At 39.1% G+C, this 18,576-nt stretch overlaps 1 protein-coding gene across 3 annotated transcripts in view; it reads left to right on the top strand.

The window, feature by feature from the left end:
* The window catches only part of adamts6 (ADAM metallopeptidase with thrombospondin type 1 motif, 6), a 108,194-nt gene that overhangs the window by 14,516 nt on the left and 75,102 nt on the right, over positions 1-18,576 (top strand). For all 3 annotated transcript variants that reach the window (XM_061907799.1, XM_061907797.1, XM_061907798.1), the window contains exons 5-9: positions 3,599-3,768; positions 3,855-3,938; positions 6,319-6,464; positions 9,171-9,214; positions 17,096-17,201. In XM_061907799.1, the coding sequence (XP_061763783.1) occupies positions 3,599-3,768; positions 3,855-3,938; positions 6,319-6,464; positions 9,171-9,214; positions 17,096-17,201 (550 nt within the window). The remainder of the gene's footprint in view (positions 1-3,598; positions 3,769-3,854; positions 3,939-6,318; positions 6,465-9,170; positions 9,215-17,095; positions 17,202-18,576) is intronic.

The raw sequence follows: 18,576 nt of genomic DNA, 5'->3' as shown, positions 1-18,576 counted from the left end.
CAACGGGATAACGTTTGCTAACTGAGGTTGCTAACTGAAGTTGTATTGGTGAACAATGTTAGTGTTTCAGCTTGAACAAAAAAAAAAAAAAATAATAATAATATATATATATATATATATATATATATATATATATATATATATATATATATATATTTTTTTTTTTTTTTAAATGAGAATCGATTCTGAATAGCACAACGAATCGATTCCCCCCCACCCCTTAATATATATATAAATAAATATATATATTGTGACGTAACATTATCAGGTATTGAGAAAGGACCTTTATTTTGAAGGCAAGTTACTCCCTCCTCCAGTTTCCGGTAGTCCCGGCGCGGCAGTCAGAGTCTCACATCTTTACACAAGAGACACATTCACGTGTTTCAGCGTTCCAACTTTGCTGTTTCTACCCACAAAGAGCCTTGGAAACATTGTCTGTAAGTCCCGTGTCTGTTTTATGAGGAACATGAAGACGCGTGTGAATGTAGAAATAATATTGTGTGTCTGGCCGTAGCTTGTTCTCCTCTTTTAGCTTGTTGCTAATTAGCATGTAGCTTCTTAGCTGGCTAGCTCCTCACTATATCATGTATATTATCTCCTCCTCCTCACTACATCATGTATATTATCTCCTCCTCACTACATCATGTATATTATCTCCTCACTACATCATGTATATTATCTCCTCCTCACTACATCATGTATATTATCTCCTCCTCACTACATCATGTATATTATCTCCTCCTCACTACATCATGTATATTATCTCCTCCTCACTACATCATGTATATTATCTCCTCCTCACTACATCATGTATATTATCTCCTCCTCACTACATCATGTATATTATCTCCTCCTCACTACATCATGTATATTATCTCCTCCTCACTACATCATGTATATTATCTCCTCCTCACTACATCATGTATATGATCTCCTCCTCACTACATCATGAATATGATCTCCTCCTCACTACATCATGTATATGATCTCCTCCTCACTACATCATGTATATGATCTCCTCCTCACTACATCATGTATATGATCTCCTCCTCACTACATCATGTATATGATCTCCTCCTCACTACATCATGTATATGATCTCCTCCTCACTACATCATGTATATTATCTCCCCCTCACTACATCATGTATATTATGTCCCCCTCACTACATCATGTATATTATCTCCTCCTCACTACATCATGTATATTATCTCCCCCTCACTACATCATGTATATTATCTCCCCCTCACTACATCATGTATATTATCTCCTCCTCACTACATCATGTATATTATCTCCTCCTCACTACATCATGTATATTATGTCCTCCTCACTACATCATGTATATTATGTCCTCCTCACTACATCATGTATATTATCTCTTCCTCACTACATCATGTATATTATCTCCTCCTCACTACATCATGTATATGATCTCCTCCTCACTACATCATGTATATGATCTCCTCCTCACTACATCATGTATATTATCTCCTCCTCACTACATCATGTATATTATCTCCTCCTCACTACATCATGTATATTATCTCCTCCTCCTCACTACATCATGTATATTTTCTCCTCCTCGCTACATCATGTATATTATCTCCTCCTCCTCACTACATCATGTATATTTTCTCCTCCTCACTACATCATGTATATTATCTTCTCCTCACTAATTCTTCCAATGTTGTTTTTTTTGTTTGTTTGTTTTCCGCCCTTTTTTGTCAAACAAGACTATGTTTTTAAATGGCAAACATACAAAATATGCAGAATCTTCCACCAAAATTATTTTCCAAAGTGGAATATTTGATGTGATGTAATCGGGGATGAGGTGAAAGAGGGGAGCAGGTAGCCGAGGGCTGTGTATTGTAGCGTCCCGAAAGAGTTGGTGCTGCAAGGGAGAGAAACAAGGAAAAGAGAAAACAAAGAAAGAAATGACCAATTAGACAAGAAGAAAGGGAAAATGTATTCTCTGTGAGAACCACTAAAGATTCTTAAAGATAAAAGACCTGGACTCTTTCTTCCCTTTCCTTGAGATCTTTATGTTAACTATCTGTCAACTTGTTTACGTCACAGACACGAAGGACGGAATATATATATATATATATATGTATGTATGTATGTATGTATGTATGTATGTATGTATGTATGTATGTATGTATGTATGTATGTATGTATGTGTGTGTGTGTGTGTATATGTATATGTGTGTGTCGACTTGTCCAGGGTGTACCCCGCCTTACGCCCAATTGTAGCTGAGATAGGGACCAGCGCCCCCCACGACCCCAAAAGGGAATAAGCGGTAGAAAATGGATGGATGGATGGATATATATGTGTGTATATATATATACAGATGCATGTACATATTATACTTTACATACGCACACACACATTCACTATATTTTAAAAAGTATACATATACATATTATACTGTACACACACACACACACACACACACACACACACACGCTATATTGCCAAAAAAGTGTGGCGCATCCCATTAGTTATAAAGTGTGTTGTATCCTATTAGTGATAATAGTGTGTTGTATCGCAGTTATAGAGTGTGTTGTATCCCATTAGTTATAAAGTGTGTTGTATTCCATTAGTTACAAAGTGTGTTGTGTCCCATTAGTTATAAAGTGTGTTGTATTCCATTAGTTATAAAGTGTGTTGTATCCTATTAGTTTAAAGTGTGTTGTATCCCATTAGTGACAAAGTGTCTTGTATCCCATCCATCCATTTTCTACCATTAGTTATAAAGTGTGTTGTGTCCCATTTGTTATAAATTGTCTTGTATCCTATTAGTTATAATAGTGTGTTGTATCTCAGTTATAGAGTGTGTTGTATCCCATTAGTTATAAAGTGTGTTGTATTCCATTAGTTACAAAGTGTGTTGTATCCCATCAATTTTCTACCATTAGTTATAAAGTATGTTTTATCCCATTAGATATAAAATGTGTTGTATTTCATTAGTTATAAAGTGTGTTGTATCCTATTAGTTTAAAGTGTGTTGTATCCCATTAGTTACAAAGTGTCTTGTATCCCATCCATCCATTTTCTACCATTAGTTATAAAGTGTGTTGTGTCCCATTTGTTATAAATTGTCTTGTATCCTATTAGTTATAATAGTGTGTTGTATCTCAGTTATAGAGTGTGTTGTATCCCATTAGTTATAAAGTGTGTTGTATTCCATTAGTTACAAAGTGTGTTGTATCCCATCAATTTTCTACCATTAGTTATAAAGTATGTTTTATCCCATTAGATATAAAATGTGTTGTATTTCATTAGTTATAAAGTGTGTTGTATCCTATTAGTTTAAAGTGTGTTGTATCCCATCCATCCATCCATCCATTCATTTTCTACCATTAGTTATAAAGTGTGTTATATCCCATTAGTTATAAAGTGTGTTGTGTCCCATTGGTTATAAAGTGTGTTGTATGCAATGAATCGAACAAACACATCGATATATTAAAGACGTGTAGCAAAGCTTGGTTTTGATTGTATTTTACTTTTCACTGTGGTGTGACAGTGCCCCCCCCTAAAATGACTACAATGTAAGCAGTTTTACTGAGTGTGCCCCCCACTCCTGTCTGCCAGACCTCATCAGAGCCGAGGCCCCGTCCCCAGAGCGTAACAGCACACACCGAAGCAGGCGCTCCGTCAGCAGCGAGCGCTTCGTGGAGACGCTAGTGGTGGCGGACAAGATGATGGTGGGCTACCACGGGCGCAAAGATATCGAGCACTACATCCTGTCCGTCATGAACATTGTAAGTTTGATCCTGCTTCTCCGGGGCCATTTTTGCAGGACACAATTTGTCTGACTTTCTGTCTTTTCTTCTTTTCTGGAGGTCAGGTTGCCAAACTTTACCGTGATGCCAGTCTCGGAAATGTTGTCAACATCATCGTGACTCGCCTCATCATTCTCACGGAAGATCAGGTGAGGAAAAACAAAACCTTTTTTTTTTTCTTCATTTATGAAACTTTATCGCTGTATTTCACAAAGAAACTTGACTTATCAAGAAGGAAATGATGGAATCAGAAACAATTGCAGTTAGAGATAGTCCCATCATCATGAGTTAATGAGCCAGGGTGACATGTATTTGTGGCATTATGGGTAGTAAATACATATACTCACACCACTGCACACGGCAAGTGTCAATAAAAACTATAAAATATTAAGGGTGTGAATCTTTGGGCAACATAATCAATCAATCAATCAATCAATCAATCAATCAATCAAATAAATCAAAACCCTCAGATAGAAAAATATTTTAGATGAAAATCTCTTTTCCAAGTGTGACCTGGCAACAAAACAGAGTTACAGAAATAAATAAAACAAAAACAGCAGCAGTCACACGCCACAAGTAAAATATAAATAATAATAATAATTAAAAAAAAAATATATATATATATACATGCACATTTATATATATACATACATACATCTATACATATTTATGTATGTATGTGTGTATGTATGTATATATATACATATATATATATGTATGTGTATATGTATATATATATATATATATATATATATATATATATGTGTATGTGTGTATGTATGTGTGTATGTATGTATATATGTATGTATGATGACATTTTACAAAACAGGTTGCTGGCTGCATGGAGACGCCTAACAATATCAATCAATCAATCAATCAATCAATGTTTATTTATACAGCCCTAAATCACAAATGTTTCAAAGGACTGTACAAACCACTACGACTACGACATCCTCGGAAGAACCCACATAAGGGCAAGGAAAACTCACACCCAGTGGGACGTCAGTGACAATGATGACTATGTGAAACCTTGGAGAGGACCTCAAATGTGGGGAAGCCCTCCCCCCCTCTAGGGGACCGAAAGCAATGGATGTCGAGCGGGTCTAACATGATACTGTGAAAGTTCAATCCATAGTGGATCCAACACAGCCGCGAGAGTTCAGTTCAAAGCAGATCCAAGACAGCAGCGAGAGTCCCGTCCACAGGAAACCATCCCAAGCAATAGTTTGCTTTTTAAAAATAAGTTAAAAAAAAAAAATAATTAAAGAAAATATCGATTTAAAAAAAAAAAGTCAATTCAGAATCAGGATGAATTAGAGTCATGATTAGGCTGCTACGATTCCATTTTTTTTTGTGCTTCCCTAAAAGATAGTCCGTTCCAAGGTCCACATTGTCAAGACAGGTAAATGGAAGAGCACAAATAAAATCGAGTCACATCTACAGTATATCTAAAAATCCAAATCTGTATCTAAATCACAAATAAAATGAATCCACATCTGAATCTGAAAATCTAAATCTAAATCACAAATAAAATTGATTCACATCTAAATCTAAAAACCTAAATCACAAATAAAACCGATTTACATCTAAAAATCTAAATCTTCATCACAATCCAATCAAATCCACTTTATTTATATAGCACATTTAAACAACAATAACGTTTCCAAAGTGCCGCACAGCCATGTTAAAAACAATTGTAAAAAAAAATAAAAATAAATAAATAAATAAAATTTAAAAAAAAAAATATATATATATATATATATATATATATTATGCTTCACCAATGACTGAATAAAACAAAAAATAAATAAATATAAAACCAATAAAAACAATATAAAAACAAATATGATTAAAAACTATTTTAAAAGGTAAAATCAATTAAAACAGTAAAATAGAAATCAAAGTGTATAAAAAACACAGAGGACAACAGAGAACAGAGGACCACACAACTCACGTAGTGTTAAAAGCCAAAGAATAAAAGTGGGTCTTAAGACGAGACTTAAAACACTCCACTGTGGAAGCAGTTTGAACATGGAGCGGCAGAGTGTTCCAGAGCTTAGGGCCGACCACAGAGAAGGCCCTGTCTCCCCTGGTCTTAAGTCTGGTCTTGGGCACCACGAGCTGGAACTGGCTCTCGGACCTCAGACTCGAGGAATGTAAATTTGGATAAGGTCCGAGATATATTGAGGTGCCAGTCCATGTAAAGATTTAAAAACAAACAGCAATGTTTTAAAATCAATTCTAAAATGAACAGGGAGCCAGTGCAAACTCTGAAGAATTGGGGTTATATGCTGGCGTTTCCTGGCCCCTGTTAAAATCACAAATCGCATCTAAATCTTGCAATTTCTTCCTGTTGTCCCAAAGCTAGAGTCCAGAGGGAATTGTGCATTTTCTGCTGTTGCTCTCAAACTTTGGCACCACTTCCCTCTTGCTCCCTCTTCAACCACTTTTAAATCACCTCTTCCAACATATCTTTACTAGCAGCGTGACAGTCGACTCTCTTTTCTTTTCTCTCTTTCCCCCTCGCAGCCCAACCTGGAGATCAACCACCATGCCGACAAGTCCCTGGACAGTTTCTGCAAATGGCAGAAGTCCATCCTGTCCCATCACAGCGACGGCAACAGCATCCCCGAGAACGGCGTGGCTCACCACGACAACGCCGTGCTCATCACACGGTGAGGGGGTGAGAGAGTGAGGGGGTGAGGGGGGGGGGATATGAAGCTAGCCAAACATTGTGTGGTTATTTGCCGTCTTGTTGCCAGGACGCTTTGACTTCAGCGTGTTGGCGGCAGGATGATGTTTCTACTTTTAGTGATGTCACACTGCAAACATTCTACAACTCAATCTGTTTAATCTTTGTATACTGACACCACTCTGAATACTATTCACATCTGTACTGATACCACTCTGAATACTATTCACATCTGTACTGATACCACTCGGAATACTAGCCACATCTGTACTGATACCACTCTGAATACTATTCACATCTGTACTGATACCACTCTGAATACTATCCACATCTGTACTGATACCACTCTGAATACTATCCACATCTGTACTGATACCACTCTGAATACTAGCCACATCTGTACTTATACCATTCTGAATACTATTCACATCTGTACTGATACCACTCTGAATACTATCCACATCTGTACTGATACCACTCTGAAAACTATCCACATCTGTACTGATACCACTCTGAATACTATCCACATCTGTACTGATACCACTCTGAATACTATTCACATCTGTACTGATACCACTGTGAATACTAGCCACATCTGTACTGATACCACTCTGAATACTATTCACATCTGTACTGATACCACTCTGAATACTATCCACATCTGTACTGATACCACTCTGAATACTATCCACATCTGTACTGATACCACTGTGAATACTAGCCACATCTGTACTGATACCACTCTGAATACTATCCACATCTGTACTGATACCACTCTGAATACTATCCACATCTGTACTGATACCACTCTGAATACTATTCACATCTGTACTGATACCACTCTGAATACTATTCACATCTGTACTGATACCACTCTGAATACTATCCACATCTGTACTGACACCACTCTGAATACTATTCACATCTATACTGATACCACTCTGAATACTAGCCACATCTGTACTGATACCACTCTGAATACTATTCACATCTGTACTGATACCACTCTGAATACTATTCACATCTGTACTGACACCACTCTGAATACTATCCACATCTGTACTGATACCACTCTGAATACTAGCCACATCTGTACTGATACCACTCTGAATACTATTCACATCTGTACTGATACCACTCTGAATACTATTCACATCTGTACTGATACCACTCTGAATACTATCCACATCTGTACTGATACCACTCTGAATACTAGCCACATCTGTACTGATACCACTCTGAATACTATTCACATCTGTACTGATACCACTCTGAATACTATCCACGTCTGTACTGATACCACTCTGAATACTATCCACATCTGTACTGATACCACTCGGAATTCTATTCACAAATGTACTGATACCACTCTGAATACTATCTACATCTGTACTGATACCACTCTGAATACTATCCACATCTGTACTGATACCACTCTGAATACTAGCCACATCTGTACTGATACCACTCTGAATACTATCCACATCTGTACTGATACCACTCTGAATACTATTCACATCTGTACTGATACCACTCTGAATACTAGCCACATCTGTACTGATACCACTCTGAATACTATCCACATCTGTACTGATACCACTCTGAATACTATCCACATCTGTACTGATACCACTCTGAATACTAGCCACATCTGTACTGATACCACTCTGAATACAATTCACATCTGTACTGATACCACTCTGAATACTATTCACATCTGTACTGATACCACTCTGAATACTAGCCACATCTGTACTGATACCACTCTAAATACTGGCCACATCTGTACTGATACTACTGAATACTGTCCACATCTGGATCCATTATCAAACCATGTGGCAGACTGCCTTATATGATGTGAAGGGCCACATTAAATGACATGTCAGACCACGTCAAATGATGTGAAAGACCACAATATATAACATGAAAGGCCACGTAAATGACGTGTCGGACCACATTAAATGATGTGAAAGTCCACAGTAAATTATGTAAAAGACCACTTTAAATTATGAAAAGGCCACACAAATGATGTAAAAGAACACGTTTAACGTTGTAAAACGTCACGTTAAATGATGTAATAGGCCATTTTAGAAGATGTAAAAGGCCACATTAAATGATGTAAAAGGCCATTTTACATGATGTAAAAGGCTTAATAAAAAAATGTAAAAGACCATGTTAAAATATGTAAAAGGCCTCATTAAATGATGTAAAAGGCCAAATTAAATGATGTAAAAGGCCACATTATAAGATGTGAAAGGCAACATTAAACAATGTAATAACCACATTAAACGATGGTAAAGTCCACATTAAATGATGTAAAGGCCAATATGTAAAAGGTCACTTTAAATTAAGTTTGGGGCCAGGTCAGGCCGCCGGGCCTTGAGTTTGACACATGTTGCTTTAAATGTGAAACCGTCACAACGTTTAGAGAAAAGACAAGTCAGCTGCCAACAAAGTGCTTCCAAGAATGTGGTTGTACACGAAGGCCACCTCAAATTTGCCGTGGCTTAGGTTTGGTTTTTTTGAAAGATGAAAAGCTTCAACAGATGGATGATGCATGGTGCACCATGTAGCAGATGGATGATGCATGGTGCACCATGTAGCAGATTAGTGGCGTCACAAGACTGGCAGGGTCCACGGTCTTTGCCCATTCAGCAATATAATCACATGTCTCTCACCTGTGCTGCAGGTACGACATCTGCACCTACAAGAACAAGCCCTGTGGAACCTTAGGTGAGTGGGGGACTGTTTCTATGTGACACTCGCATGTTAGCAACAACACGGTGGCTGAGCATATTCACCAAGGAGAAACAAAAGCATCAAACTTACAGCTCTCACGTCTGGAACTGACCCGACTGACTTTTGATTGATTGATACTTTTATTAGTAGATTGCACAGTACAGTACATGTACCCTACAATTGACCACTAAATAGTAACACCCCAATAAGTTTTTCAACTTGTTTAAGTCGGGGTCCACGTTAATCAATTCATGGTAACTGAGATGTACATTTTAATTGACGACGTGTAGCGAAGCCTTATCAAAAAAACAAAACAAAAAAACATTGCTCAGTTGTCTATGTCAAAATACAGTATACAATATAACGCTAATGCCTCTCGCGCCCCCCCAAAGTGAACGTTTATTTGTCTGTGTCAAAATACAGTATACACTACTATGCTAATGCCTCTCACGCCCCCCAAAGTGATCGTTTATTTGTCTGTGTCAAAATACAGTATACACTATTACGCTGATGCCTCTCACGTCCCCCCAAAGTGAACGTTTATTTGTTTGTATGTGTCAAAATGCAATAGACGCTTTTGCGCTAATGCCTCTCACGCACCCCAAAGTGAACATTTACTTATTTTTCTGTATCAAAATACAGTTTACACTACTACGCTAATGCCCCTCCCCCCCGAAGTGAAGGTTTATTTGTCTGTGTCAAAATACAGTAGACACTATTACGCTAATGCCTCTCACACCCCCCTAAGTGATCGTTTTTGTCCGTGTCAAATTACAGTATACACTATTACGCTGATGCCTCTCACGTCCCCCCAAAGTGAACTTTTATTTGTTTGTATGTGTCAAAATACAAAAGACGCTTTTGCGCCAATGCCTGTCACGCACCCCAAAGTGAACGTTTATTTGTTTGTATGTGTCAAAATACAATAGACGCTTTTGCGCTAATGCCTCTCACGCACCCCAAAGTGAACATTTACTTATTTTTCTGTATCAAAATACAGTTTACACTATTACGCTAATGCCCCTCCCCCCCCTGAAGTGAAGGTTTATTTGTCTGTGTCAAAATACAGTAGACACTATTACGCTAATGCCTCTCACCCCCCCCTAAGTGATCGTTTATTTGTCTGTGTCAAAATACACTATTACGCTAATGCGTCTCACGCCCCCAAAGTGAACGTTTATGTATTTGTCTGTGTCAAATTACAGTATATACTATTACTCTGATGCCTCTCACGCCCCCCCAAAGTAAACGTTTATTTGTTTGTATGTGTCAAAATACAGTAGACACTTTTGCGCTAATGCCTCTCACGCACCCCAAAGTGAACATTTACTTATTTTTCTGTATCAAAATACAATTTACACTATTACGCTAATGCCTCTCACGTCCCCCTAAGTGATCGTTTATTTGTCTGTGTCAAAATACAGTATACACTTACACTAATGCCTCTCACGCCCTCAAAGTAAATGTTTATATATTTGTCTGTGTCAAATTACAGTATACTCTATTACACTGATGCCTCTCATGCCCCCCCAAGGTGAATGTTTATTTGTGTGTATGTGTCAAAATACAATAGACGCTTTTGCGCTAATGCCTCTCACGCACCCCAAAGTGAACATTTACTTATTTTCCTGTATCAAAATACAATTTACACTATTACGCTAATGCCTCTCACGCCCCCCTAAGTGATCGTTTATTTGTCTGTGTCAAAATACAGTATACACTATTACACTAATGCCTTTCACGCCCTCAAAGTAAACGTTTATGTATTTGTCTGTGTGAAATTACAGTATACTCTATTACACTGATGCCTCTCATGCCCCCCCCCCCCCCCAAAGTGAACGTTTATTTGTGTGTATGTGTCAAAATACAATAGACGCTTTTGCGCTAATGCCTCTCACGCACCCCAAAGTGAACATTTACTTATTTTTCTGTATCAAAATACAGTATACACCATTACGCTAATGCCTCTCACGCCCCCCCCCCGAAGTGAATGTTTATTTGTCTGTGTCAAAATACAGTATATACTATTGTTTTAATGCCTCTCGCGCCCCCCCGAAGTGAACGTTTATTTGTCTGTGTCAAAATACAGTATACACTATTGTGCTAATGCCTCTCACGCCCCCCCCCCGAAGTAAGGTTTATTTATCTGTGTCAAAATACAGTATACACTATTGTGCTAATGCTTTTCACGCCCCCCCTGAAGTGAAGGTTTATTTGTCTGTGTCAAAATACAGTATACACTATTGTGCTAATGCCTCTCACGCCCCCCGAAGTGAAGGTTTATTTGTCTGTGTCAAAATACAGTATGCACTATTACGCTAAAGCTTCTCACACACACCCAAAGTGAACATTTATTTTTTGTGTGTGTCAAAATACAGTATGCACTATTGTGCTAATGCCTCTCACGCCCCCCCCACACCCTGAAGTGAAGGTTTATTTGTCTGTGTCAAAATACAGTATACACTATTGTGCTAATGCCTCTCACGCCCCCCCCCGAAGTAAAGGTTTATTTGTCTGTGTCAAAATACAGTATACACTATTGTGTTAATGCCTCTCACGCCCCCCTGAAGTGAAGGTTTATTTGTCTGTGTCAAAATACAGTATGCACTATTACGCTAATGCTTCTCACGCACCCCCAAAGGGAACATTTATTTTTTTGTATGTGTCAAAATACAGTATACCCTATTGCGCTAATGCCTCTCACGCCCCCCCTCAGCTTTCTAGTTCGAGTAGCATGGGCCTGAAGACACAGATGATTATGATGAAAAAGTCCTTTTGCAGCAGGGAGGAAGTGTTAGCAGCAGTTTAGCACCTCCAACCAGGGCGTCCATGTTGGCCCAGAAGGAGGCCCTGCAGGCACCACAGAATGTCTGGCAGGTGATGTTCTGACAGATTGACCGCATTCGTCACATTCCCCCGCTCGCTTTAATTGCATCTGCTCGGCATCCTCGTCCGTGTCCAAGCTTCTCCTGCCCCCCTTCACCTTGTCGGGGGATCATGCTCCAGGGGTCAGATCGCTGACCTTTGGGGTTGCGGAGTAATCACGGGGCTGGAGATAATACACAGTCCGAGCCGGTGTTAACAAAACAACTCTCACACACACACACACGCACACACACACACATTCTTGCGAGTAATGGCAAAGTAGCCTTCCGCCTTCCTTCTTTCTTCACCTTCAGGCTCCTCTCCTCTCCTCCTGATCTGCGAGTCTATTCTTGTTTAGCCTCTTAGCAAAGAGGATACAAAAGGCCGCGCCGCTTTTAGCCGCCGCACAGCAGGGAGTCCATGCAAACATGGCAGGGTGTGTGTGCGTGTGTGTGTGTGTTTGTGTCTCCCACTACAAGGCTGTTCCATTTAAAGGGATTGTGCAGGCGAACTGTAAACATGAGCAAAGAAAGGCCAACACCAACTCACTGAGTACTTTTAGCATCACAACTTCTGCTACCTGCAACACTTTTTATAAGAATGAATAATTCTCACTTTTTAAATGTGCCCAAGTTGGCAGGATGTAACACTTTGTCAGCGACAACACAAGTCGGCATCTCATCACTAATTTTTTACTGACTTATGCATTGTCATTTATTTTTTCTATACAGATATATATATATATACATATATATATATATATATATATATATATATATATATATATATATATATATATATATGTATATGTGTGTGCGTGTGTATGTACGTATGTATGTACATACGTGTATGTATATATATGTATATACCGGTATACATATTTACATATGTATTTATGTATGTATGTACATATATGTATGTATGTATATATATGTAAATATATATATTTACATATGTACATACAGTATGTGTGTATGTATGTGTGTACATACATACATATGTATGTATGTATGTATATATGTGTGTATGTGTATATGTATATATGTATATATATACAGTGGGGCAAAAAAGTATTTAGTCAGCCAGCGATTGTGCAAGTTCTCCCACTTAAAATGATGACAGAGGTCTGTAATTGTCATCATATGTACACTTCAACTGTGAGAGACAGAATGTGAAAAAAAAATCCAGGAATTCACATTGTAGGAATTTTAAAGAATTTATTTGTAAATTATGGTGGAAAATAAGTATTTGGTCAACCATTTAAAGCTCTTACTGATGGAAGGAGGACACAGATCAATCGTCCTGTCCCCTTAGCAGAAAAACAGCCCCAAAGCAAGATGTTTCCACCCCCATGCTTCACAGTAGGTATGGTGTTCTTGGGATGCAACTCAGTATTCTTCTTCCTCCAAACACGAGGAGTTGAGTTTATACCAAAATGGATACATGGATGATACAGCACAGGATTGGGAGAATGTCATGTGGTCAGATGAAACCAAAATAGAACTTTTTGGTATAAACTCAACTCGTCGAGTTTGGAGGAAGAAGAATACTGAGTTGCATCCCAAGAACACCATACCTACTGTGAAGCATGGGGGTGGAAACATGCTTTGGGGCTGTTTTTCTACTAAGGTTACAGGACGATTGATCCGTGTTAAGGAAAGAATGAATGGGGCCATGTATCGTGAGATTTTGAGCCAAAACCTCCTTTCATCAGTGAGAGCTTTGAATGTTTGACCAAATACTTATTTTCCACCAAAATATACAAATAATATATTTAAAATTCCTACAATGTGAATTCCTGGATTTTTTTTTCACATTCTATCTCACAGTTGAAGTGTACCTATGATGAAAATTACAGACCTCTTGTCATCATTTTAAGTGGGAGAACTTGCACAATCGCTGGCTGACTAAATACTTTTTGCTCCACTGTACATATGTGTGTGTACATATGTACATATGTGTGTATATATGTATGTATGTATGTATGTATACATATGTATGTATGTACATATGTGTAAGTATATACATTTTATATTCATATATGTACATATATATGTATGTATATATGTGTGTATGTATGTACAAATGTGTATATATTTATGTATATTCACTCTATATGTACTGTATGTATGTTTATGTGTGTATATATGTATGTATAAATGTGTGTATGTGTGTATGTATATATATATATACACTATGTAATGTATATTAATCATACATTAGGTCAGAAAAACACACAGAGGCTATTTCATCCCTACAAGCCTGTTTCGCAGTTCGACACTTTACCCATCCCCCGACACGCACACACACACCTGCTTTGTGCTGTCACCTGATCCACTCACCTGTAGATGTAATCTGTGAAGGATTGCCTCCGGTCTCCCTATCTGACCTCTCCGGCTTTTTGGGGAAGAAAGGACTTGTGACACCTGGATTGCAGGAGGGCTCAGAGTCCAAACAGCCTCGGCCTCCTCCTCTTTCGCCAGCTCCCAAATGAAGAAAAGATATATATATATATTTTTTTTTTCTTCATGACAGCTTTTCGGGCGCGGCGGCTCCTAGGTTTCCTTCCTTGGCCGGATGGAGACGTACAAACCTCGCTCGTTTCCACCGTACCCACCAGTGCAGCGTCCGGGCCAAACCTCACTCTGGACCACGCTTTTCTAACTTACGTGGTCTCTTCAACCAAGAAAATAAAACCAAAAACTGGGCCGGTGAGGCACGTTTCCATTAAGACGTATTTTCATGAGCCAATACCGCGACAGCTGGGCAAAAAGTGTCAATTTAGATCCAATCAAAGTATATCAAACGAATGGAAGGGAGTGCATAAACGTGAAAGAAAACTTATTTTCATTCGTCAAATTGCGTCTTTGCCACATAATTCCCACGTAAACGATTAAATACCACAAACTAACGCATGTTAATACACATGCTAACAAAAATAATTAGCATGTGATGCTAAGCTAAGGCCTCCCTTAAATACCACAAACTAACGCATGTTAATTCACATGCTAACAAAAATAATTAGCATGTGATGCTAAGCTAAGGCCTCCCTTTAGACGAGCTCAGTGGTTGTCAAACTTTTGGGACCACTTCAGAAAACACTTGACTCTCCAAGTGCCACTGTAATTACATTAAAATACAGTAGCATAGCAGGCCTAAGTATTCATTAAAACACCACTTTAACATTACACAGAGTTTGATCAGTAGCACTGTTTCAATACAGTATTTAATTAAGTGATTCTTTGGAGCTTTAATTCAGGCCAGAGCAGCAGAAAGCTGCAACATTTTATTATTCGTCTGTACTTTGATGCATTTTTGAGCCCAATCCTAACAACCTTCCCTAGTCATGGCGCAAAAAAAAAAAAGAAATTCAACCAGCGCAAAAAGTCAGCAAACACGTAACATGACACACTGAACATTGTGGATATTATTTTTTTTAAAGTCCAATCAGCATAGAAAATTGAAGTGACACCCATTCAAAGGCATTGCAAGGCATGATGGGAAAAATGCAAAAGACTCTCCACATTCATAACTTCCGTCCAACATGCTCCGATTGTGCTAACATTTTTTGATTCGAGCAGCAGAAAGCATGAAGGCCCTGTCAAAACTATTTTGTTTAATAAAAATAACTACTTTTTTTAATAAAAATATAATTAATAATTTTTGCAAACACGTCCAATTTGGAGAAAAATCTGATATTTTTGGGGACCCTGGTCCTTAACTGAAAGAAATGGATTTCTAGCGCCACTTTTAAAATTGGAACAATCCGAAAATCCCCTTTGACGGGTCTGGCAGTCAGATAGATGTCAATTTGTGGACAACATTAGTTTGAAGTGAGCTTTCTTGAAATCAAGTGGCCAACATTTACTTGCATGACCCAATCCAAACAACCTTCCCTAGTCCTAGTGGAGAAAAACACTATTTTATCCAGCGCAAAAAGTCAACAAACATGGTCACACGTAACACGACACACTGAACTTTGTGGATATTATTTTTAAAAAAGTCGAATCAGCACAGAAAATTGAAATGACACCCGTTTAAAGGCATTGCAAGGCATGATGGGAAAAATGCAAAACACTCTTCAGAACTTCCGCCCAAGATGCTCTGATTGTGCCCAAAAATGTTTGATTCCAGCAGCAATAAGCTTGAAGGCCCTGTTAAAACTGCTTCATTTAATAATAATAATAATAATAATTTTTACAAACGCGTCCAATCCGGACCAATTTTTGGGGCTCCTGGCCCTGAACTGAAAGAAATGGCATTCTAGCGCCACTTTTAAAATTGGAAAAATCCGTAAATCCCCGGTGACGGGGTCTGGCAGTCAGATCGATGTCAATTTGTGGACAACATCAGTTTGAAGGGCTTTCTTGAAATCAAGTGCACAGCATTTACCTATATGACCCAATCCAAACAACCTTCCCTAGTCATGGTGCAGATTTTTTTTTTTTTTTAACCAACACAAAAGGTAAACAAACATGGTCACACGTAACATGACACACTGAACTTTGTGGATTTTGTTAAAAAAAGTCCAATCAGCGAAGGAATTTTGGCTTGGCCATATGATGTGGGCGTGGCCTAGCGCCAAACTTTGATCTGATGGCTCGCCACAAAACTATCAACGTTTATAACTTGGCTGCGCAAATTCAGATTTCGATCAAACTTGGTAGAAGTGACGACGATCACACCCTGAAGTGCCGGGTGGGTCAGTAACTATTGGTAGCCCTTCATGGTGGGCGGAGCCTATCGTCAAGAACCGGTCCTCGCCATCGATGATCAAACTGCCGTTACTTCACTGTAGATGATCGGATCTGCTTCCAATCCAAACTGATCATGGCTAGACATCGCCCCCGCGTGGTGGTAAATGATATCGCACGTGCTCCCGTCTTCCGCAATTGTTTGATGGCGGGCAGCTTTAATTGTAGTGGCGTTTAAAAGACAAGGAATGAGCAAGTTGTTGTATTTTACTGTCATTTAAAAAAAATATATATATATTTTCATTTTCTGGTCCAGGCTTGGCCTCCGTGGCCGGAATGTGCGAGCCGGAGCGGAGTTGCAGCATCAACGAAGACATAGGCCTGGGTTCTGCCTTCACCATCGCACACGAGATTGGCCACAAGTACGTCCGACCTTGTTGACGGTACCAGGTTCTAACACCCTTTAGACCAACCCGGAAACCACTTGGCTCTCCGAGTACCAACGTTCAAATATAGCGGCATAGTACGCCTGAGTAGTCATTAAAAACAAGTATTTTTCATATTTTTGGCCACTGCAACATTACACGCAGTTTGAACAGTAACACTGTTTGAATATGAAAATATAAAACACCGTACTTTCATCAAATGTTTTTTGAGAGTACCACTAAATGGAGCCAGTGGCGCACGCACCACACTTTTAAACTTTAAACTCTCTTTATTGTTAAGAAAAATGGTCATGTGGTCACTTGTTACCAGGCAGACTTTGTGGGGCACAATTGCTGACGGGGCGGGAAATGCCTTAGCAAGCCACGCCCACTAGGCTGTTAAGAACTGTAGAATTGATTCCCGTGTCTGAATTATAAATCACTGAATTTTTTTACGCCGAATTTTTCATCTCGTGCATTTTGCTAGCACATTTTTTCAGCATTTCTTCAAAAGTTCCCGAAATTAAAAAAATTCCTCAGCATAAAATTCAGCATCAAATGTTTTTTGGGTAGTAAGACAAACAAGAACCTCTACAGAATGATTCCTCCTCTGCATTCATTGTAAAAAATTAACCTCCATAGAATGATTCCTCCTCTGCATTAATTATAAAATGATCCTTCATCTGGTAATATTTTGCTGACTCCACGTCTGCGGGTCATGTGACTTCTATGGCTTCAGGCCCCGCCCCCCTCCCCCCTCGAAAGTTGGAAGGCGCACTGTGTGCTAGTTGCCACCGAGCAGCTTCCTGGTTGCCAAAGTGCATACCTCTGGCAACCCGCGCAGCAGCCGTGACGTCTCCGGCAGAAGATGGCCGTTTTCCTTTTATTATGTCTGCTTCTGTCAAAACACAGCGGCTTTATTTCCCCGATGGGCAGGACTTTGCTAAAGACATCATCGTGCTGGCCACAATTCTATTGATTGCTTCTCAAATCATTCTTCCTCAAGTCTCTGCGGCCGGGGGGGGGCGACGCTGGAGTAATTGAGCCAGACTCTCCCTGCTCAGACCTGCCAGCGTGATTGACAGGCGAGGCATCAGAGTGGTGATTACAACTTTTTCATTCCAGACAGGGGTTGACCCCTGACTCCTGGCTCTCCTCCACACAGCTGTTTCACAGCGTGACCTTTCGTGCAGCCTGCACCTAAACTCAACTATTTTCCCACCCAACTTCAAAAATTGGCTGTGTAGCGCCCCCTTTAGAGCGGAAATGCACTTTTTTCTTCCCAAATTTGGCCATCATTTACAACCCCTATAGATGACAAGACCACTCAAGTTTTTATTTTTTATGCATTCTACATTTAAACTACAACATG

This window comes from Nerophis ophidion, linkage group LG08, assembly GCF_033978795.1.
Source record: "Nerophis ophidion isolate RoL-2023_Sa linkage group LG08, RoL_Noph_v1.0, whole genome shotgun sequence".
Classification (NCBI taxonomy): domain Eukaryota; kingdom Metazoa; phylum Chordata; class Actinopteri; order Syngnathiformes; family Syngnathidae; genus Nerophis; species Nerophis ophidion.
This window is presented reverse-complemented; position numbering and strand designations above follow the sequence as displayed.